The sequence below is a fragment of the Sorex araneus genome, chromosome 11, assembly GCF_027595985.1.
Source record: "Sorex araneus isolate mSorAra2 chromosome 11, mSorAra2.pri, whole genome shotgun sequence".
Lineage (NCBI taxonomy): Eukaryota > Metazoa > Chordata > Mammalia > Eulipotyphla > Soricidae > Sorex > Sorex araneus.
In genome coordinates, this window is record NC_073312.1 from 40,066,241 (window position 1) to 40,089,218 (window position 22,978).

The following is a 22,978-nucleotide window of genomic DNA, read 5'->3' on the forward strand; positions in this document are numbered from 1 at the left end:
GCTCAGGGAATCCAAAGTTACCAAGGAAAGGGAACAGCATGTTCACAAGTTTGCAAACAGCCCTTTGACATGTAACATAGGCAATGCCCTGAACTACAAGGGAAGGAAATGGGTTTGAGAAGGTACTTGTCTTCCCAAAGAAGCATTCCTTAAACTTCAGTGTGGGTCTCGGATGTCTTTCTCAGTCTAGTGAATCCCTTACATCCCTCCTATAAATTAATGTTTTTAATATGCTGGGTTACAAATAAAACCAATTATGTAAAATTGAAGTTATCAAAAATTTTAAATTAAATTTTAATGAATTTTAAACACGATGCAACACTTGCCTTTTCAGTGGATCATCAAATTAAACTCAACAATGGACCTAGCAACTACTATAACCTCAAAATGGTCATAAAACAAATTGGTATTTTGAGAAATCGGAAACACCTCTAATGTGACGTGAAAATGTTTTTGGGAAATGTCTCTTAGTAGGAGAAGAAGATACCAAGTACAGTTTATCCCAGGGCTGTTAGTGACCTTAGGAAATTGCTCAGTTTCAGTTATAGGCAAGTTTAAATTAAGAAGTAATCTTGCTTCTGCCAAGTTCAAAGACTCCCTGAAATTTTATCCCTGGACCCTTCCAAAAGGCAGACAGACATTTAGGGTCTTCTGCGCCAGTGCTAAACTGAGGGTCCTGGGGCAGAAGTTCATCCCATCTCACTTATTGTGAAACCTTCTTCGGTTATTTGAAACCAAGTTCCTTTCCAGGACAATCCTGAAGGCTGCAAGTCCAAAGACTAGTTAGAGCCATTGATGTGTTTCTTCAACAGCTGGAATCATTAATTGCCAAATAATAGGTAAGTTGCTCAACTCATCTAAATTTTAATCAGGATCTTGTTCCGGCGGCCCTGCGCTGGTCCAGGTTGGGGTTAGGGTTTTGCTTTTCAAAGACCCAGGTCCGGTCCTTCTTCCCCTTCATTCCCGCATTTTGGACTCACTTGCTCAAAGGCAACAACCGGACACACACACATCCCCTCTCGGGTCCTCCTGGGGGAGCTGTCATCTAGCAACCAGAGACGTCGCATGCCTTTGCAGGGGCAACCCGGCAGGCAACTCCCTCCTCCAAAGGTCGCCCGGCTCCCGCGGCGCAGCCCTGCGCGGGCTGTGGCGCCGACACACCGGAGCCAGTCGGGGTCCTGGGTCTCAGGCTCTCGGCGGGGAAGCGGGGCGCGCGCTCGCCCACGCCCCCCACACTGCCGGGCGCACCCCCCTGCGCGCGCACGCCGCCACACTCGGGCGCACGCACACCGCAGCGGCAGGGGGACGGCAGCGTCCGCGGCGGTCCCAAGTGGTCGGGGCCACTCCGCAGATTCGCCCCCCCCCACTTCCCGAGGGCGCCGCCCCGCCCCGCCCCGCCCCCTCGGACCCGCCGGGCCCGGGCACTCCGTGGGCTGCAAAGTTTCACGGCGCTGGTCCGCAGAAGCAGCGCGCGGGCTCGGGCTCGGCTCGGCAACTGGAGGGCCCTGAGCGCCGGCTGCGGCTCGGCAGGCGCAGACGGACGGAACGCGCGCGGCTCTGGACCCCCGCGCCCCGCTGCCCGGGCAGCGCGCCCTCCCGCCAGCCGCTAGGTCCGCAGCGTCCCGAGCTCCCGCACTCTCCCGCCTCGTCCTCCCGCTCCCCTGCCCCTTCTCCGCACCCCTTCACCATGGCCCGCGGTCCCTCCCGGAGCAGCCGGGGGCCCCAGCTGCTGCCTCTCCTGTCTCTGCTACTGCTGCTGCTTCGGGACGCCGGCGGCAGCCACAAGACCCTCGCTCAGTCCCCCTGGTCCGCGGCCATCGACGGCCTGGTGGCAGACAAGGACCCCCAGCGGTCCCAGGGGGACCCGGCCGCGACCACCTCTCTGGGCCCTGGAGGAGACCAGGACATGGTCGCTGTCCACATGCTCAGGCTTTATGAGAAATACAGCCGAAGGGGTGCGCGGCCCGGAGGGGGCAACACAGTCCGCAGTTTCCGGGCCCGACAGGGTAAGTGGAAGCGGTTCTGGGATCCCGGGAGGGGGTGAGAGGTGGGAGGGTGATGTTGGTTGCTCTTGTCCTCCATCTCTCCTTACCACACACGTCCATTCTCCCTACCCCAGCACGTCCCCCTTTTTTCCTTTCTTCTCTTCATTGACACCTTCATTCACTCTTTCATGAACTGTTCTCCAAGCCCGGAGCCTCCAGTGGAGACCTGGGGGTGAAGCACCGAGTTTCCGCCCCTGGAGTGCTGCCCAGGTTGGGACGGTAGCGAAGAGTCCAACCTCGAACTTTCCCCACATGCCAGACTTATTTAAGCACAAGGTGGAGGGGCCTGAGCAGGACAGTATCCTCGTTCAATAGCTTTAGCTCTTGACCAGAAGGAGGGCACGATCAGGGGGTCTGAGGCATCTCTGATACTGCCAGTCCCCCAGCCCAAGCAGAGGTTTGGGCAGCACGGGGAGCCCAGGGGACTGAGATGAGACCAGGCTTGCATGGGTCTGAGGCCTGCTGGCCAGTGGCAAGGCATGTTCAGACCAAAGGGCAACGGAAGTCCAGAGCTTGTGAATTAGGAGCCCCCTGACTCTCTTGTTGTCCCTCTTGCGGGTCCTCCCTTGCTCGTCCTGTGTCCTTTTCTCAAACCTTGCATGGAACTGGACAGAGACCACCTGATGAGGCCTCCCTGCCATGCTCCAGGAGCGTGTCCTGAGAGCAGTGTCAGCGTCAGCATCCGCCTGCCTCAGGCTGGGCCACCACCCCGGCCAGCTGAGCAGCGAGGAGGCGCCTGGTGGCAGGGCTAGTTGTCATGGAGACTACTCATGGTTACAGAATGCTGTGGTCGGAATGTGGGTGGGGGATCCCCTGCAGTCCTCAGGGAGACGGCCATTCATCAGGAGAAAGGCCTTCATCTGTAAGACCCCTCCAGATGCTCAGGGGAGCAAGTCCTCCATGGCCCGCAGTCTGCAGTGAGCCCTGCCACCTGTTCCCTACTGGTTCTTTGTTGTGAGAACATCCATAGCCCCTGGGTCAGACATGGAACACTTAAAAAACTGTTTACTGGGGAGCACCTGCCACCGAAAGGCCTAATCCCCCATTGTCCACCAAGCAGTCTCACTAGGTAGGTCACCCTTTCCGGTACAGCCAGATCTAACTGGCTGGTTGTTGACACCCTTTACTTGCCCATCATTAGTAAACTCAGTTGCTGAAGAATTATCTAGCAGCATGACCTTGGGCAAGTCACTAAATCTCAGCGGACCTGAGTGTGCTCATATTGAGGGCTTATGGATCTCTTCCCAGTGGGCGTCAAGGAAGAGAAGACAAGGAGCACATATAAGGCCAGATCTTCCTCTCCCAGGGGAAGAAGCTGATGTGGTTGGTGGAGGCAGAGGCATTGGTGCGTCCTTCGCTCAGCCAGGCCAACACTGCCCTCAGTGCGGCTGCATTCCTCTTCCATTCAAACTGAGCTCAGAGCTTGGGAGGGGTTGGAGGGATGGGGAATGGGCAAACAGCTCTAGGAGTTCAGAATTATTCAGTGTGGACTCGGGCTGTATGACAAATTTAGTCTCCTTCCTAACCACGTCCATAGCCGTTGGAACCAGTCCTGACTCTATCCACTGTGGACTATGTGCAAGGGAATGTGCCCCTTTATCTTTCTGATCTTGATTTCTTATGGAAGGTAAGGATCCAATGATAAAGGAAGTTTTGTGCTGGGCACAGAGGAGCCTATGAGGATTAATTTCTTATACTCTCCCTTCAAGGGTTCAGACCCAGCCCCTCACTGACCTTCAGATATTCTGGCTATTGACTCAGACCCAGTGGTGAAGAGGTTTGAGTCTTGTTTCATGCATGAGGCACAAAATCAAGGGCTTCAGCTGTGGTCCTGGGTTCTCCTGAACTATCTGTTCTGTGACAAGGGCCTTGTGCTTGGTAGCACAGCATCTCTTCCTGTACAGTAAAGGCATCAGGCCCCACATCCCAGGTTGCAGTGGTCCTTACCTGCCACCCTGTAGCATAGTTTAGGTTCCTAGTACACGTTGTGAATTGAACTAGGAAGATTCAAAGAATCAGTCTGTGCTCTGAGCAAAAGCCTGGCCTTCCTAACTGGAGTTCACAATATTTCCTTCCTCAGAGGGTGGGTTAAATGCACTGACACATGTTCTGCCTGAAAGCAGTTCAGACACATGGAAGTGTCAATAATTCATTAGCATCTCCTCTTATTGTACCAGTTACCTCTTCCTCCCTTGATTACTCCCAGTCCTACTCCTTGATGAGTTCCCATCACTAGGAAGAACCTCTAAGTCAGACCTGAAGGGTTAGGGTTAGAAACTTCCCACTCCAAAGGATCTGCTTTGAAATCCAAGTCTTTCCATCTCTGTGTGCGATATTGAACAAGTAGCCTAACTTCACTAGGCTTTACCTCTTCATCTCTAAAATGATAGTAATAATGCATACCCATCTGTTAAAAACGCCATGGGTCATATTCATTTCCCCTCCCCAAGGCTTTCCTAAGCACATCATTAGGTGGCACAACAATGCATACACTATTGACCTTGTGTCCAGAAAATCTCATGAGCTGATGGGGAAGGCAAAAGTAATCGAATGAATATGGGCAGTGGGACAGGTGGTGTGATGGAGTGACAAAGAGCTGGAGTGTTCTGCGGGAGCCTGTGGGTTAGCTCTGACACAGCATGGGAGGACCCAGTGAAGCCTTGGTGGAACAGGCCCCAGGCAGGCTCTGAAGAGCAGGTGGTATTTAGCCACAAATAAAAGTGAAGCAGTCTCCTGGGTGCCAGGAATTGTGGCGAGGGTGCTTTGAAGGAGAAAATAATGAGAGGAAAAAGGCAAGAGCTGGATGGAGATGGTCAGAAGGACACAATAGGTACATAGCTTGTCTATCAAGAGCCTTAAGTGTTGTGATTTTGCCTGTAGCAGTGATACAGTGTAGTGTAGAGAGGGAATGGGAGGGGGTGATAAGTGGAGGGAAGAGATAGGGAGAGGGAGAGAAGAAGAGAGAGAAATTATAAAAATAAAAGCACACTTACTGGAAAAATTCTGTGAATCATAGGAAATTAAAGTTGTTGTCCCTATTCAAACCTAATCAGAGACAATATGTTGTGTGTAGCATAATATATATCTAATATGTACTATAGATAGATAGATAGATAGATAGATAGATAGATAGATAGATAGATAGATCTCTATCTTGTACCCTGATGGGACCATATTTAAAAACTTGGTTTTCCTTATTTGAAGTTATCTTTCTTTTCGTACTGCTCGCCCTTCACTGCTTTGTTTGAGCTCATTAGCTTTACTAGTCTGACAATTGCCCTACCATGTTGGGGCTTTTGTTTTTTCTTAGTGATGTTAAGGGTCTTTATCTACTAACGACATTGATCCTTCATCAGTAGTAGGAAAGTGTTCTAAAGCCACACTTGTGAAACCTGAGTGTGACTGTAGGTGGGAAAAGGGAATTGGTGGGTGGGGGGGCATGTTCTGGTACCCAGGTGAACACCATTGAGGGATGTAGAGTTCAGGATGGTTGTGGAGAAATAGAATGAAAAGCCAGTAGGAACAAGGGTTGGTTAAAAGTTAGAAGGAAAGAGGTAGTGGTAATTCTCAAGGTCCTGCTGAATTGGAGGCTGCACTCTCATTGGGTACAAGGACAGGGAGCAAGTGAGTGAGACCATGAGAGTGCTAGTAGTTAAGGATGTCTTTCTAGTCATGTCACCTGAACCTATTCTGGGGTCCAGACACTGTGCTATCATCTTTGAAAGTGAGCTTGCAGTTTCAGAAGACACCCTAAAATATACTTCCTGGTTTACAATAAAGGAAACCTAGGCATAGAGGTGTAAGCAATATATGGACCTGGACTCTGGGTGCCTGCGTAGACATAGACACCCATTCCACACAGCACCACTAGATGGCTAGCTCTTGCTTCCCTTAGCTCATGTTGATGTTTGCATCTTCAGCCCAGTATTCTCTTTCTAGCTACTCCCTGGAGCTGTTTTAAGGGCAGCTCTTTCATAAGGTAGATCTCCAGGTCACCTGAATTCTGACTCTGGGCAGAACTGTCTGAAATTGTATAGGACCTGATGGGGGCAAAGAGGAAGTGCTGGGCTGAAGATTGGTTCCTTCCTTGTGTCTCTCCTTTCCTATATTTCTCCTGTCCTCAGAAAGGATGCTAGGTGCAGTGCAAAGTTATTCACGTACAGTTCTGACATTCCCAAAGATTTCATGAAGAGAAATTTGCTTGTGCAAATAAGGAAGAGCCTTTCTTTCTTAGACAGTCAGAATGGGAAAAATGCAAATTAAATAATGACTTGTGTTTGCAAAACAGCAACTCACCATGTACGGTCTTTGGTACATTTGTTATTAGGCATGTGATAATTATACACAAAGTGACAGGCTTGGTGTTAGACAGCCCCCAAGTGAACTCTCTGGTCCAGCTCCCTGCCTGCGGGGTGACATTAGACAAGATCAGGGCCTCTCTGAAGTTCCCTTTGGGTTTATAAACAGATGAACCATCCCTGCCACCATCGTTGGATGTTGTGCATGTAGGAATAAATTGTGCATATTTGCTTGGAGCATGCTGCTTGGAGCTCCACAACTAGTAAACAATGTAAATCCTATTTTTAAAGATGAGAAAAATTGAGACTCAAGAGGAAGTAACTGACAAAGATTCTGTTGCCCATAGTCTCCGATTCTCACCATCAGTTGCATCTTTCCAAAGAACAAGTCTGTCTGGGCTACTTTCAGAAACTATTTGATGAGTCCGCCATTTGTCATCTAAAGTGAATAAATCTGGCAAAGACACAATTCCTCTGTCACTCATTACTTCTTTCTGAGCACCAGCCACACTCAGGCCTCCCAGAGATGTAGGATACAGCCATGTACAAAGAGGACGCAGCCACACTCTCTTTTCTGTGTTCTGGTATGTGTGTGTGGAGGGGAAATAAGAAAAGAATATGGATCCAGATATCAGAAAGTAACATGACATGTGAGGCAGGGGACCAACAGGACTACTACTCCAGCCATGAGAGCTCAGGATTCCTTTATTAGTGTGCAAGAAAGGAAGGATCTGAAAGAAGAGTAATAAGGGCAGGTCAAGTCAGGACGAGTGCTAAGATAGATGTTTCCTGAGGGAGGCAGGGAGGCTTGGGGGACTGGTGCAGGAAGGTGGGAGAGGTGGGCAGGTCTGACCCAGTAGGGTTAGTTGTGGAATTTTATGTGGGGGCAGAGAACACCCGAGATGGAGTGTTCTCAGCACACAGTGTAGGCGCCCTTGGACAGGATTACTGTCCGCTCACCAGACATGACCCTCTGACCACTCTGCTATGGCCCTGGTCATCCCAACATGGATCCAGACTAGGAGTTTCCAAACTGCTTACTGGAGAAAAGGGAAGGAGGTGGGAGGGAGGTTACTTAGGAGGCAGAGAGTGGAGGGAGGTGGAAATGTGGAGGGAGAGTGGAGGAGAGTGTAGAAGGGGGAAGGGTGGGGATGTTTATGTCCATGACCATGATTTCAGGCAGATGCGTCCTCTCTGAGCCCCAGCGTGGAGCCCCAGCAGAGCACACACAGGCAGAGAGCAGAGCCCGTCTGATTCCAGTCTGTGGGACAGGGGCAGCTCATTTCTCCCCCAGCAGTTCCCAGCAGGGAGCATCTTCATGTACCAGCTGCCTTGTGTGGAGTGAGCTCCTAGAGGCAAAGGGTGTTCAAACCAAAGGAAGAGTTCTGGCCTGGGGGATGAGTGTGACCCCAGACTAGCTTACCCGGGTTCCCCGTCCTAAGTAAGGGGCAATATTTGTTGTCTCTTCCTATGCAAAGGCAGTTGCAGACAAGGCCAGTATCCTCTATGGCACTTCTTCCCATTCTCTCAGCACCTTTTTTGGGGGCCCAAAGGTGCTATCTCTGTTGTGTTATAACCTCATCTCCTATGTCACCTCTTATGTCTCATCTCTTGTGTCTCCCCGGAGAGAAGCTAGGGTGCGTCTCTTTGGGGAGCCCTCTCTGCTCCCCTAGTTTTTCCTTCTGGCCAGGATCCAGGGGTCAGGGATTTCCAAGCCAGAACTATCTATATCCTGCTAAAAGGGGTCAACTCTGTGGAAGAGTCTTAAATATGTTCCATGTTCCTAGAAAAGAATCTGTTGGCAGAATGAGAGGGATAAGAAAACACATCTTCCCTGTTAGCTGGATCGCAACTCTGAGGTTCAGAGACTGAGTGGTTGTGTCCAAGGTGGTGGTGGGGGGGTGGAGAGGGGCTTATTCTGTTACTCTTGGTTCTCTAGATGAAAGTGGCAGGGAGTCACAGTTGAGATCACTTTTGTGCCTGGCACACCCCATGTGCTACTTATTTACATGCACTATTCACATGCACTAGACAGTCTCTTGTCCTGAATCAGATGAGGAAAGGGAGGTCCAGAATATGCCTCAGGCCTGTGAGGACCTGGAAGCTGGGTTCCTAGGGTCCTGCCTGCTCGAAGAGTGAGAGGGACTTATACTTTTTGGTGAAATGTTAGCCCACCCACAAGTCCACCACAGATCCCGCAGATACACAGCCACCCCTCATCTTCTTACCTTCACCCCTCAGCCCCGCTTACCAAGTTTCAGAGAGCTAGACTCCCCAGGGTGCTGATTAGAATACAGACACCTGATTCCAGGCACTGACTACTGTGGGGAGGAGGGCTGTGATCAGAGAAGGCTGGAAACACTCTAGACACCAGGTCACTTGTGGCCACAGTTTTTGGGGACACCAAGTTTGAAAGTGTCTCAAGATTATACATGGTTCCATGTGGTTGTGTATGAGGGGGCATGTTGGGGGTGGAGATAGGGGAATACCCTGAGGGGTCGCAACACCCCTCTTGTGGGTTTATTCTAAGGACTAGAGCAAACAGGGACTTCAGAATATTGTCTAAGCCCTGATTGCCATCGAGGGGGCTCCATAGCTCCATGGTCCCTCCCTCTCCCGAGTGGGTGAAAAATTGCTAAACAAATGATACCTCCTTATGGGTGTTGGAACACTGTATGACTGAGACCAAATTATGAATAGCCTTGTAAGGGTCTATCTCACAGTGATTTGAAAAATAGATAAACAATACCTCCTTCCCAATAAAAGCAAAATTCCCTGATGTCAGGTTCTTGGCACCTAGCTGATCCAGCTGTGGGTGCAGATGTTAGGGACATTGTGACCCAACATAGTGACCCAACATAGGTCTCACAGAGTAGATCTACTCTATTCCCATCCTCAGACACAAACTGGGCTCCTTAGGCTCTATGCTTTTCTAGTGTCACCCCCACAGAAGGACACCAGAAGCAGGGCCCAGAGTAGCTCTGGTTTCCTACTAGTCTGCAACATCCCCATCATGGGAAGCTCAGGAGTGATGGATGGACCCTGAATCTGACTTGCTCATTCTCAGGAATCCTGCATCATGGGTTCAGTGCACCTTCCTAGACTACAGACTAGGGCACACCTGGTAGAGCCAGGTGAGAAGGCAATGAAGATCACCACTGAAGGGATGCAGAGACAGATCATCCTTTAGCTGCAAATGTGATGTCTGGGGGATTCTGGTCCTTCTCCTTGGTTTGTGGGGTTGGGAACTACCTGGGTTTGGCTGCATACAGTTCTGACAGAAGTCCAGTTTAAAAAACTTTGGGCATAGTAAATAGAAAGTAATATAGCCAAATGGTTTCAGTTCTTTCAGAAGACACCCAGCATACAGGGAAAGTATGAGGTTTCTTACATCTTTCACCCCCTTTAGAGAAATGACCATCTACTGCCTACAGAATAGAGGGCAGTGCAAGAAGCTGGAGAAAGAGCTTCATGGGCTGGAACACATGCTTTGCATGTACAAGACCTGGGTTCCGGTGCCAGTACCACCTGGTTCCAAAGGACTGCTTGGAGTGACCCCAGGCAGGAGCCATCAGTAGCCGTCGAGCAACACTGGGTGTAGCCCCCAAAACAAGCTCCTTTCCAGAGTAAGTAGACTACAGGGCAGATCTGGAGGTGGATTGTTATTACTAAGAATTTGGCCCCACTCAAGCTATTCAAATATGGGCTTTCACCTTCTTACCTTAAAGAAGGTGTCAGTGAGTCCAGTTAACTTCACCCTGACAAGATTCTGCAGTACCTTGGTGGATAGGGAACAGGAGCTTTAGGTCCTACCAGGTCTGAGTACCTCTACACTGTATTTTTTTCCACACTGGGGTATTGATAACCCCCAACCTCTTTGAACCAGTTCTTCTGTTCAGTGTGAGAATTACCTGAGCCAGGAGAACTATGGTGATCTGGCAGCACTTAGTGAATGGGTTTCCTTCCTTCATCCTTGGGAATCTCTGACCCTGGGGCCCCATCTGGGAGAGACCCTAACAGGCTGTGGTCTGCTTTTTCCTCACAGAAATGGTCAACCAGAAAGCCGTGTATTTCTTCAACCTGACTTCCATGCAGGACTCAGAAATGATCCTCACAGCCACATTCCACTTTTACTCAGAGCCCCGGTGGCCCCGGGCGCGTGAGGCACCCTGCAAACAGCGGGCCAAGAATGCGTCCTGCCGCCTGCTGCCCCCCGGCCCACCCTCACGTCAGCACCTGCTCTTTCGCAGTCTTTCACAGAACACAGCTTCACAGGGGCTACTCCGCGGGGCCATGGCCCTGGTGCCCCCACCACGGGGCCTGTGGCAGGCCAAGGACATCTCCCCCATCGTGAAAGCTGCCCGCCAGGATGGCGAGCTGCTTCTCTCTGCTCAACTGGATTCTGGGGAGAAGGGCCTGGGGGTCCCGAGGGCCAGCCTTCTTGCACCTTATATCCTCATCTATGCCAATGACTTGGCCATCTCAGAACCCAATAGTGTGGCAGTGACGCTGCAAAGATACGACCCCTTCCAGACTGGAGACCCAGAGTCTGGGGCAGCCCCCAACAACTCAGCAGACCCCCGAGTGCGCCGGGCTACCCAGGCCTCTGGGCCCCTTCAGAACAATGAGCTTCCAGGGCTAGATGAGAGACCAGCCCACGCCCCCCATCCCCATCACTACCACAAACACGAACTCTGGCCCAACCCGTTCCGAGCTTTGAAACCCCGGCCCGGCCGCAAGGACCGCAGGAAGAAGGCCCAGGAGGTGTTCCTGGGCTCCTCGCCAGTACTAGACTTTGATGAGAAGACCATGCAGAAGGCCCGAAAGAAGCAGTGGGACGAGCCAAGGGTCTGCTCCCGGCGGTATCTGAAGGTGGACTTCGCAGACATCGGGTGGAATGAGTGGATCATCTCGCCCAAATCCTTTGATGCCTACTACTGCGCGGGAGCCTGCGAGTTCCCCATGCCCAAGGTACAGTGTGCCCAAGCAATGCCTCTGAGTCCCACGGTAGAGTGTGTCCAAGCAATGCCTCTGAGTCCCACGGGGGCTCAGCTGTCAGTTCTCACATCTGCCCTTTGGCAAGTGCGTCTGCCTCAGGATTTCTGTCTCCTCTGCCTCCTGCCTGTAAGATAGGCATCATGACACCTCCCATCTAGGTAGCAGGCAGGGAACTGGGACTCCATGGTCCTCAGCCTGGCAGCATGAGGGATGGATGTGATTTGGCCGCAGTTTTGAAGGCAATGCTTTTTTGAAGAGCTTTAAAGTAGAACACTTCTTCTCTTGGAAAGAAGGAAAATCCACATAACTTGTAGAGGCTGAAGAGACTGTCCTCTAGAATGAGACAGGTTTACCCAAGTCCCTTCCTCCTGCCAGGAAACTCTTGTTTCTTCTCTTAGCTTGGACCTCCTTTTCTGACATCTGTGACCAGCACAAAGCTTGGCTTCAGTGGCTTTTTAATATGGGATCCCCTTCCTTCCTTCCTTCCTTCCTCCCTTCCTTCCTTCCTTCCTTCCTTCCTTCATTCCTTCCTTCCTTCCTTCCTTCCTTCCTTCCTCCATTCCTCCCTTCCTTCCTTCCTCCCTTCCTTCCTTCCTCCCTTCCTTCCTTTCTTCCTCCCTCCCTCCCTTCCTTCCTCCCTTCCTCCCTTCCTTCCTTCCTTCCTTCCTTCCTTCCTTCCTTCCTTCCTTCCTTCCTTCCTTCCTTCCTTCCTTCCTCCCTCCCTCCCTCCTTCCCTCCCTCCCACCCTCCCTTCCTTCCTCCCTCCCTTCCTTCCTCCCTCCCTCCCGCTACCCATGACTGCCCCTTGGTTTTTATGATGCTACAAGTGGCAGGACACACAACTTGAGTTTGATTCATTCATTGCGTCGACCCCAGGATTTCAGTTCACACCTTCTCTCTGGGCTAGAAGGTGACCTGATCCCTACCATATTGTCTATGTTTGGTTGATGTGGACCCTGGGCACAAAGCACAGACAAACACCCCACCCCCACCCCACCCCCTGCTGCTCAGCAGCCCTGCTGAGTTCAAGGTCATGCATTTCCGTCCAAAAAAAGGAAGTCAGTGCATAAATTCAATTGGAACATAAATCAGTCAGCCAGCCAGGAGCTCCCAACCCCCAGCACAGAGCAGCATTAACCTGTTTGGGGTGCTTCTCAAAGCCATGCATGTGTGAGGAAGGGCAGAGACTGCTGTGGGCTGGGAAAACTGAGCTCAGGCCTCGCAGGCTCCAGCTGGCTGACCCAGCGCTTACCTTATTGCGCTGGCCTGCTGCCTTCCTGCCTCTCCTGATATCATCCTGAGCCCCACAGATCAGATTTTGCTGCTTTGCTCCCCACACAAGGAGCTTTACTCATCCTCAGGCTGTATGTACAACTCTCTGGCCAAGGATGAGCTGAAGCTCCTGCGGTGAGTCCCGCTCGGGGCATGGGAAGTGCTGATGGGGCAGCATGCTGCCTGTCTTTAGCGGGTGTATGTTGGGCGGGGGGCATCCAATCCTTCTGGCTGTGAGGCTATCTGGGTGGGGACCCCCACGCCCAGCCTGGATTCCAAACCCAGCTGCTATTTAACTAGAGGGTCTCAATCAACTTACTTAGCCACTTTCAGCCTCAGTTTCTTCCTCCCAAGAAACGAGGGTAAAACCCACACGAAATAACTGAAAATAACAAAATGAAATGACAAAGGTGAAGTGGTGTCTGACACTCCCAAGCCAGACCTGCCTGGAAATTTGTTTCTGGTTCCCTTCAAATCTACCTGCAGACCTTGCACAGTAGTGCTGAGAGCCACCTCAGCCGGGAAGCTCGTCTCTGCTCCTCAAACAGAGAGTCTGGGTGGCTGTGGTCCAGTGTTCCCTGCTGGCTTCTCCATACACTTTGCTCTGGACAGCTCCTGCCCAGTTCCAGGCACACCTCCAGGCTGCATGACTCCCCAGTGCCCCCCAGTGGCCGGTGCTGTGTAGGGGATGGAACTTCTCCCAACAAATTGAGCCCGGACTCCCGATGCAGTTCCTGGGACTTTGTCTGTGGCTGACTTCTGAGGAAAAACAAATAGAAAATTCCCTCTATTCTGCTAAGTCTATGTCTTTACCGTAGTTTCCCATGGATGCACAGAGGCTGGGGGGCGGGGGGAGATGTATATGTGTGTGTCTGTGTGTGCGCGCGTGTGTGTGCATGTGTGTGTGTGTGTGTGTATTTGTGTGTGTGTGTATGTGTGTGTGTAGTAGGCTGCCCAAGTAGCCATTCTCCTTTTCTGTCTTCCAGATCGTCCGCCCATCCAACCATGCCACCATCCAGAGCATTGTGAGGGCTGTGGGCATCGTCCCGGGCATCCCAGAGCCCTGTTGTGTTCCTGACAAGATGAACTCCCTTGGTGTCCTCTTCCTGGATGAGAACCGGAATGTGGTTCTGAAGGTGTACCCCAACATGTCTGTGGAAACCTGTGCCTGTCGGTAAGAAGAGTCACTCTGGGAACCTGGAAGCCTCCTGCCCAGCGCCTGCCTGGCAGTTCAGCACCCATAGGTCCCTCTGGAGTGGGGGCTTAATGAGTGGTAGAGCTGAAAGACAGATCAGGGCCAAACACCATCCTTCTGGGTTCCAGAAAGATCTTTGCCCCAGAACATCTTTCTGGGATCTTCCATTGCTGACATCATAGCTCCCTAAATGCCAATTTGGATCTGAACACCCTGCGATAATCCAGGACTCAGTCCTGGCTGATTTCTGATCCTTCTGCACTGCCCTGAAGACCAGAAAAACCAATGCCCAGCTGCCTCTCGCCGTCATCAACCCATTGCCTGCAAAGAAGAATGAAAACCTGAGGGTCCCTCCTCCCTTTGTGTGGAAATAACCTCTGTTTAATCAATTTCAAACACTTTGGCCTCATATTGAAACTGGAACCCAGGGCCTCCCTAATGGTGTGGATGTTCTCTTTCTACCATCATGGCAAAAGCTTTTATACATACATTATGAACTTATAACCAACTTTGTTTTTTCCCCTTAATATATATTTTATTCTGAAGCTAAAAGGAGCACGTTGACTTCCTATACAGGAATAATCATGTTGGTGAAGTGTACGTTGTTGAAACATGCATATTAAAATAACGCATACAGTAATATGTTGGGATACTAAAAAATAACCAAGATTTTTATATTTTTGTAAATTATACTTTCTATACTGTAGATTGTGTATGTTATGTGTTTTTATGGATAGCTAATAAAGATACAGTGGTATCTTGAAAAAATGTAATGTCACTATTCTATTCCAAAATATGTTCTGATGTCCATCCATATGACATCTGGTGACTGCAGAGGACACAGGCAAACTCCGAAAAAGCCAGCTCCGCACTCTCGTCTGCCTTGAGCTCTAGAAACCGGAGGTTTTGCACCTCCCAGCATCAAGGCCACCCACCCTGGCCTGCAGCTCCCCAGTGTGGGTTGGTCCAGGTAGGACATGGCCTGGGGCAGGTACAGTGGCCCTGTGCACCTTCCCTTCATCTCTGCAGAGAGACTGAGTGCTTGAACGGAGGGGTGGGAAAAGCCACCAGTAGGGTCATCTGTGACTTCCTGTTTTCTGGGCCTCTCATTTGGGGCAGTTCAAGCAGGAAAGTCCAGCAAAGACATCAGTTTAACTCTCCCGAGGGTGTGGAGTATCTGTTTCTTCCCAGGTATGTTTATAGAATGGCCACCTCCCACTTCCTGGTCAGTCACCCCCAGACAACCTCCCTCCATCCTCACTCCCTCTATGCTCACCCAGGCCCAGGTTTGACACCTCACAGCTGTAGAGCCAGAAGTGGGTTGGCCAGCATTTCTGAAGGAGGACCTGGCTGTGATTTGGTGTCACTGTATACCAGTCCCTCAGCTGGAATCCCACCTGACTTGGAGAAGACTGTGAAGCCATGAGCAGTGGCCTTGAAGGAGAGAAGCACCTGAAAACTCTTAGGTCAGGCTCTGGAGCTTCTCTGCTCTTGGGAGGAGGAGAAATAGATACAGGAAATATAAAGGGGAGGGGTGGACCAGAAGTCAAGTGCTTAATCTTGCCCAGATCTCATGGGGATTACTGAGGGCCAATTACACCTCAGGACTAGTTTTGCCTTTCGATACAGGGGCTGGATGTTCAGACCTCCTCAGGCAGTTCTCTGGGAGCATGGAACTTCTTGCTCTCTGGCCTCTGCACAGGCAGCTATAATGGCTTCTACACCCAACTAGCCTCAGAAGAAGTAGCAGTGGCAGACACTGGAGACAAAGCCACCAGCATTTGAGAGACTTGAAGCTAGGAAGTAGGACCTGAGTGCTCAATAGCAGCTGCTCAACCATCCTCTAAAGTATTCCTAGAGGTCCTGGGACGAGTGTGTGGACAGTCACCCTGTGCATGACCTTGTCTCCTGTGCTATCAGGTGGTCCTTCACAGATACAACTGCTTTCTACCCACAGACATTGTATGCACTGAGTGAGTCATTCAGGGATCACTGAAGGTGGGGCTTATCTCCGAATAATTCATTCATTGGAAGGGAGGCAATGCAAATCTGTCTGCAGACTTAGTGCTTGCTTTGTCGTGTCAAACCCTTCTTAGAGCATGACAAGGTATATGTTAATAGTAGAATAAGTAAAAATATTAGGACTTGGTAAACCTCCAAATGCCTTTCTTAATAGTAGATACCTGTTTTTTTTTTTTTACTTCTCTCACTCTATTTTTGCACCAACCTTTAATTTGCTCTCTTTAATTTTTTTTGATAAAAATGAGGTGTTCTATAATGGTTTCATTCTTTGGGGCATCTGCAATTTCTGGGAGGATGTCTCTTTCACTCCCTTTATGCCAAAGCTCTTTGGAGCTTTCCTTTCTGTATCACAGGGAAAAGGGAGCAACTGGGAGCATCATTCCAGTGCCTAACAACTAGGGGCTCTGGCGGTGAGTACGGATGGATGGTACCTAATAGTGATGCTTTCAGGGTATGAAAGAAGTAACTTGTGTCATCAGGGACCCCTTACATTTACACAGCACCACACAGATTAACTATGGCCTGTCCATCACTCTGGGAATGGCAGCAGCCTCACAACTTACTATCAATTTGATGCCTAATAAAAAATAGACTTAAGACTGATAAGTAACATGTTTCCAGTGTTACTTGGTCCATAAGACCAAGGCAATATCAGTTTTTACACACAAAGCTGCCTGGGCATCAGAAACAGCCTGTGGGACATGGCTGGGGCAAAAGTCACAATATCATCAACACACACCTTAGAACATCCTGAGGTATTCAATGACATTTCCAGAGATGAGCACTGACAACCTTCCCAGGGAGGGGCCTCTGTACTTCTGTGAGTCAGGATTAGCTCACTGGACAGTCAGATGGCAGGAAAGATGAGCCAGCTCAAGCACACATAGAGAGTAATCCTGGGAGCCTTAGAAGCAGTTGTCAGATGCATCCATCAGGGTGCCCTTGATCAGAACATATAGTTCATGTGGAAGTGGGGGGTACTGAATGGCAGGCAAGACTGACCCAGGGAGAAGAAGATAGTGAAGATGAGAAGACACCCTAAGGGAAAGCATAGCTGAAACAGGGGCTCTGCAGAAAGGAAGGATAAACTGCCCATGGGATAGGAGAGGTAATCCGCCAAGGAAAGATTAGACACTACTGACAACAGAATAATGAAGAGACTTATAATAACGAGCACTCACCATATTCCAGGCTTTCTGTTAAAATGCAGTTCTGTGTCTGAAGGAATGCCAAAGGAGTAAATTCCTCCCCTGTATGAAGGAACACATCGTATTATGCATGATTCCTGAGCATAGTTCTTCCAGTGAAAGGCAGTCACTCCTGGCACTTCGGAAAGGCTAAATCTTGACACTGTGATATGGCTCACCACACCTGGATGTATATTATAGTTCAGCCCAACTAGAAACGTTCTAGAAATGTAAAATTCAACTATAGGCGAATATGCTGCCCAAGCCCATGTGCTGTTTGCACCCACGTGGCCAAGCACATGTGATGCCTGAGCACATGTGTCACCCGCGTTTCTCCTCTTGAGATGTATACTTTCATGCTTTCATATCTAATGCTGGGATGTGTCAAGGGGCTCCTCTCCACCCTTGGGGAAGCCCACCTTCTCTCTTGAGCACATTACTCTCTCTCACTCTCTCTCTCTCTTTCTCACTCTCCTGCTTCCACACCTTCAAAAACCCTCCAAATAAAATCTATTTACTTAAGAAATTTAACTATAAATTGAGTTTTGTTTAGTTTTGGTTTATTGGGTCACACTGAGCAGTGCTCAAGCTTATTCCTGGCTATGCTCAGGGATCTCTCACGGTGGTCCTTTGGGAATTATATATATAGTGCCAGGAATAAGCACTATGTATAATATACATATATATTATGTGTATATATATATGGATTGCATGCAAGGCATGTGCCTTACCTGCTGGACTCTCTTTCTCTCTCTCTCTCTGACCCAAGAAATTGAATTTTGTTGTGAGCAGATAGAGTAGAAAGAAGTGCTACGTTTGTAAGATAGGAACTCCTAGATTCTTCTAATAAAAGTGAACATTAGAGAAATATTTCTGAAAAAGCAATTTTTCCTTGTTTACCAAGAATTTCTAAAATATTTACACATACCTGAACTTTGATATGACAGTTTGGATGAAAAAAACAGCATAAAATATAGACTATTCTAATGTACTCTAATGATTCATGATTATTATTCAAATACTCTGATTTTCTACAATTGTAGTGTATTAAATACATTTGGGTAGTTACTAGTATTCAGTCATTAAAAAGTGTTTATGGAAAAACCATCATGCTACGGGGAAACATATTTACATAATTCTTTAGTAGCATCTCTTTCTGGTGACTAGATCTAGTCTCCATTTGGAGACTCAAACCAATCTGGTTCTCAGCCCTATATGACATCAGCCGATCTAAATCATTCAAGACTATATTTCTGTGGTCACGGTGATTGGCTGTGGCATAGGCTGATGACCAATCAGCATGGAGGAGACACCTTGAAACTAATGAATACTTGCTGCAAAAGAGGAATTTGCTCCCCACTCCCACCCCCTAAATTAGATATGCCCTTGATGAAGACCTGGTCATTTTGCCAAGACCCAGGGATGGAATAAAAAGAGTACAAAGAGGAGCCAGGTCTGAGAGTGGAAAAAACATCACTACAGGACCTGCTTGTGTCCCTTTACTGTTGTGAATATGAACTTATACATACAAAGGTTTCTTTGAGATAATGGTTTAAATTATTTGGGGTCTACATGCAAAAGTAAAATTTCTATCCTATTTATTTATGTATATTAAGGAGTCTTTTTTCTTCTTCTGGTTTTGAGGTCAGACCCATCAGTGTCCAGAGATTACTCCTGGCTCTTTGCTCAGGGATCATTGTTGGTGGGGCTCAGAGAACCATTAAGGGTGCTAAGGTTGACACTGTGCAAAGAAGGTGCACTACCTACTTTACTACTGCTCAGGCCCTAAGGTTTCTGTGTTGTTGTTGTTGTTGTTGTAAGGAGCCTGCCTCTGGATTGTTTTCCATAGTCCCTACACAATTTGACATAAGTTTTCAATTCTTCCACCACAACTTCCTCTTAGTATGCTTTTTTATTTGCAGTTCTAAGACTAGCGATTTTAAATATCACCTCACATGCTTAATGCCCTTTTTTCTACTTCTGTGGAGAAACCATTCAGTTTTATTGCCCATTTAAGTTGTCCTTTGTTGATTAGAGGTTTCTTTTGTAAGAAATCACTTGTGTATTCTGGATATTAATAACTTATCAACTAGGTGATTTTCAAATAGTTTTTTGAATTTTGTAAGTTGCCTTTTATTCTGTTAATAACATCTTTTGATGCTAACAGTTTTTTATTTTGATATTGATCAGTTTGTCTTTTTTGCATAGCTGTTGCCTCTTTGATACTGTTGTATCTAAGAAATTATTGTCATATTCAATGCCATAAATCAATACCCCTTTTATTCTTCTAAAGTTATTTGTTTTTCATTTTAGGACTTATGTTTGGGCCTTTGATCCTTTTTGAGTTATATTTTGTATTTTTTATTAGGGAAAATTCTAACTTCATCCTTTGGTATGTGAACATACAATTTCTCCAGCACAAAATCTTGGAAAGACTTTCCTCTTTAACTACTAAATGGCCTTGGCAACCTCAACCTTCTAAAATGTAATCTGACCATAGGCACTTTTAAATAAAAACTTGTATATACCAAGTCTTTACATACAAAATATATTCATCACCTGACCAAAAAATACAAATAAGGCAGCAATTATAGATATTTGGTCTAAATTGTCAAAAACAAGGTATAGCAGACTTTCCTTTGTCTAGAATTAGGTACATGAAGCTATCATAATCCTTATGTTTGAATAATGACATGATGGATTTCTCTGGAGAGAATAGAGATGAGTAAGAACTTGTGGTTTAAATCAGGTGCCCTTCTGAAGCCCCAGTAATGGAAAGTTGATGATGAGTAAGAGAAGAAGTCCTATTGCATAAGGTCTTCTGGTCTTATGAGACGACAAAATAAAACTGAAACTCTTTTTACAGAATAAAGGGGAACTGTCTAGAAGGACCAGGCCTCTTTGTATGAAAAGGGACTAAAACCTATGAAATCACACTGACTGAGGAAGTAGGACTCTGCGCTGGTGACCCATTCTCCCTGTAAAATCCTAAAATATTGGCATGAATGTATGACCACATTGGCCTTTCCTATCTCCAGTCAGTCACTTTCCACAGTGACTTCCGGAGAATGGGTACACCTGAGAGTGTAGAGAAGAAAGCTGTTACTTTGATACCCAGTGAGGATATCACCAAGTCCCGTGGAGTGTGTGTGGCATGGGGAAGTGGGGGATGGGGTGGGGATTGGCCTAACCAGGGCATCTCAGCAACTGTGCACAATCTGTGCTACTAGATGCATTTTATGTATATGTATGCATGCACATGTATAACAAATCTCTGATAGCCCCCAACCCCAGCTTCACCCACTTCAGCAAAGTCAGTTATCACTGATAATTGTGAGGACACTTTTCTCTCCTTTGCCAATCCAACATTTAAAAATGTTGGACTGACACTGTCCCATTCCATATTCTTTGGTCTAAAAAAATCTACTGGGCATATGAACAAATCAGCAAAGGGGTGCCACAAATGGAAAAAGGATTAGATTTCCCAATAACATGGACTAGGGAGTCCTAAGCACTATAAAGGAGATGAGGACTACTACGCCCTTCAGTTTGTTGGACTGACAGTCTCTGAATGCATAGGCTTGCCGCATTACAAAGCTCTGGTGGCACCATCCACATAGCAGTTGATGTGATGGGCACATTCAGGCCTGGTTCTCACACAGCCACCATTCTGCCCTACAAGGTTCCTATATGTAAACAGGTTCACGGTCCTTTATCCGAGATTCCCAATTCCTAAACTCTCAGAAAACCTTAAGCTCCTTTTTCCCAAATTAATTTTTTTAAGAAGTTTTATTGGATCACAGAGATGCAGTTACAAACTTGCACGATCACATTTAAGTCACACAATGCTCAAGCATCCATCCCTCCACCAGTGCATTTTCCACCACCATTGTTCCCAGTGTGCCACCTGCCACCCCCACCCCAATCCACTCCCTGCCTCTGTGGCAGGTTCAATCAATCCTTCTTTCTCTCCAATTTTGGACAAACCCCTTTTTAACACTGTTTGTGGCAAAATTGAAAAAGTGGATTTTTTTCTTTGTTTCACTACAGAAATATTCATGTTTGATCATCACTCACCCCACTGGAATAAAGCAATGAAGGCATCACAACAAATTTACAAGACCTGAACTCCCTGAATCTCAAACATGCCTAGTCACATGGTTTGAAATAGGGAGTTGGGAAGTTGCATTATCTCAGAATTTTAACTACCACTGGATTATTAGATTGTAGGGTCTTTGTATATCTCTCTTTATAATTTTTATCATGTTTTGCATATTTCAAATTAGTCGCACTATGCACTCTCATTATCCCCAGGGAAAAGAATTGTTTTGATTTTAAGAAAGCACCAGGTAGCAACTCTTAGGCTTCCCTGAGCACTACCTGCCCTAGGCTCTGCCTCTTGAATGCAGGTTTAGAGGCTACAACCAGGGAGAAAAACACAGTGAGGACGTGCCCTGCTCCGCAGCTCCTCCCAGCATTTCACAGTTATGGCTCCATTTCCTGCTGGCTTAGCATGCCTTCATCTTTTCCCTGCTCTGGGGAATTATTGCATTGCACTTAGCTGGCTCAATGCCCAACATGCTTCCGGTCCCGTCATCAAGCAGTTTCTGAGGCTGCACCCTTCCCAAGCATCCTCTCCTGGCAATGTCGTTCAAGAATGGGGACAAGAAGTTCTGTCTGACCTGGCCACTATAGGGGGGTCCTGGTTTCACCCTGCACCCACATGGGAGAGGGATAAAAAAAAGAACTGGTGCACACTGGAGTATCTGGCTGCAGTCAGCCTTGGGAGACTCTCCTGTGTCTCAATTTCCTGCCACCCCTTCCCAGGAGCCTACACAGTATGGAAAAAATTCACATTCAACTCCTCCCAGAAAAGACTTTCTACATACACCTAGAGTATTTTTAACCATGTTCTTTCTTGCCTTGATCAAAGATACACACGATGGAAATGGACAGAGCCTAAGAGCTATCTTAAAATAACAGATCCTGGAGCCTCAAAAGCCCCTTCTGGACTGTGACTTGTCAACTTGCTCAGACGGCTCCCAGGCAAGTACCCGACTCAGAGCTTCCCTCCTCCTCTGACTCCCCAGATTGCACCACTCTCCCATTGGCAAGCATGGTCCAATATCAGTCCAGCTCACAGGAGCACAGAACCCTGAGCCCCAAATACTAGTGGCAGAGCCCTTCAGTGCACTCGGTGAGTGGGGCTCCTAGTCTGGGGGAACAGTTTCCTTCTCAGCTCCCAGCTCTTTGCCAGTTGGTGCAGCAATGTGGCAGCCCGCAAGCAGCTAATCCCACCCTAGATTCAGCGTCTGCCCTGAGCTTTGAGCAATAATGCCTCTTCATTCTTTCCAGACGTCTTCAGAACTGACACCTCTGAGATGAGACACCACTTGCTGCGGGTCACACTCGGTAGGAGATTGAGGAACCTGGGGTGGGAGCCTCAGCTCACCGGACAGCAGAGTCCTTTTCCCTTCACTGAATACACCACATTTGTGCAGATCACTAAATTGCAAGGATTCTTTTGACAGAAAGGAGAACTGAGGCACAGAGCCCTTGAGCCATGCCCACAGACCCCTTACTATGGCTCGTCGTTGTCCTTTGTCTTCCAGGAGTTGTGTGTGGTTTCTGTGTTTAGAGGGCTTTTTTGCTTGTTTGTTTGTTTGTTTGTTTGGCTCCTGCTTATTTCCTGGATTCTTTGGGTCCCGCGCTCCAGGAGATGACGAGCATATTCGTTATCACTCAGTCTCGATATTCTTCTTGAACAGAGCTGGCGAGGAAACGAAAAAAGGATCCTAATTAGGGGATGATAACCCCCGAGGAGCAGTTGGGACTCTCTGCAGCGGGCCACGTCCTTCCCACAAGTCCTGTGTGTTTGTCAGATGTTTATAGAGCCTTCATTAACGGAGGGCTCCCTTAGATAAGAGGTCCGAGCCAGCGTCAAGGGCCAGATAAGAACAA

At 48.2% G+C, this 22,978-nt stretch overlaps 1 protein-coding gene across 1 annotated transcript; it reads left to right on the forward strand.

The window, feature by feature from the left end:
* The first annotated feature begins 1,140 nt into the window (after positions 1 to 1,140).
* Positions 1,141 to 14,567, forward strand: GDF10 (growth differentiation factor 10). The gene is made up of 3 exons (XM_004607404.2): positions 1,141 to 2,006; positions 10,389 to 11,314; positions 13,600 to 14,567. The coding sequence occupies exons 1-3, from the start codon at positions 1,688 to 1,690 to the stop codon at positions 13,789 to 13,791; spliced, it is 1,437 nt and encodes a 478-aa protein (XP_004607461.2). The 5' UTR covers positions 1,141 to 1,687; the 3' UTR covers positions 13,792 to 14,567.
* Positions 14,568 to 22,978: the final 8,411 nt, after the last annotated feature.

Bases quoted from the DNA above. Each gene is read 5' to 3' on its own strand.
- GDF10 (XM_004607404.2), top strand. From the start codon at position 1,688: ATGGCCCGCGGTCCCTCCCGGAGCAGCCGGGGGCCCCAGCTGCTGCCT. The intron at 2,007-10,388 runs GTAAGTGGAAGC...TTTTCCTCACAG, and splicing joins CAGTTTCCGGGCCCGACAGG to AAATGGTCAACCAGAAAGCC. The intron at 11,315-13,599 runs GTACAGTGTGCC...TCTGTCTTCCAG, and splicing joins GCGAGTTCCCCATGCCCAAG to ATCGTCCGCCCATCCAACCA.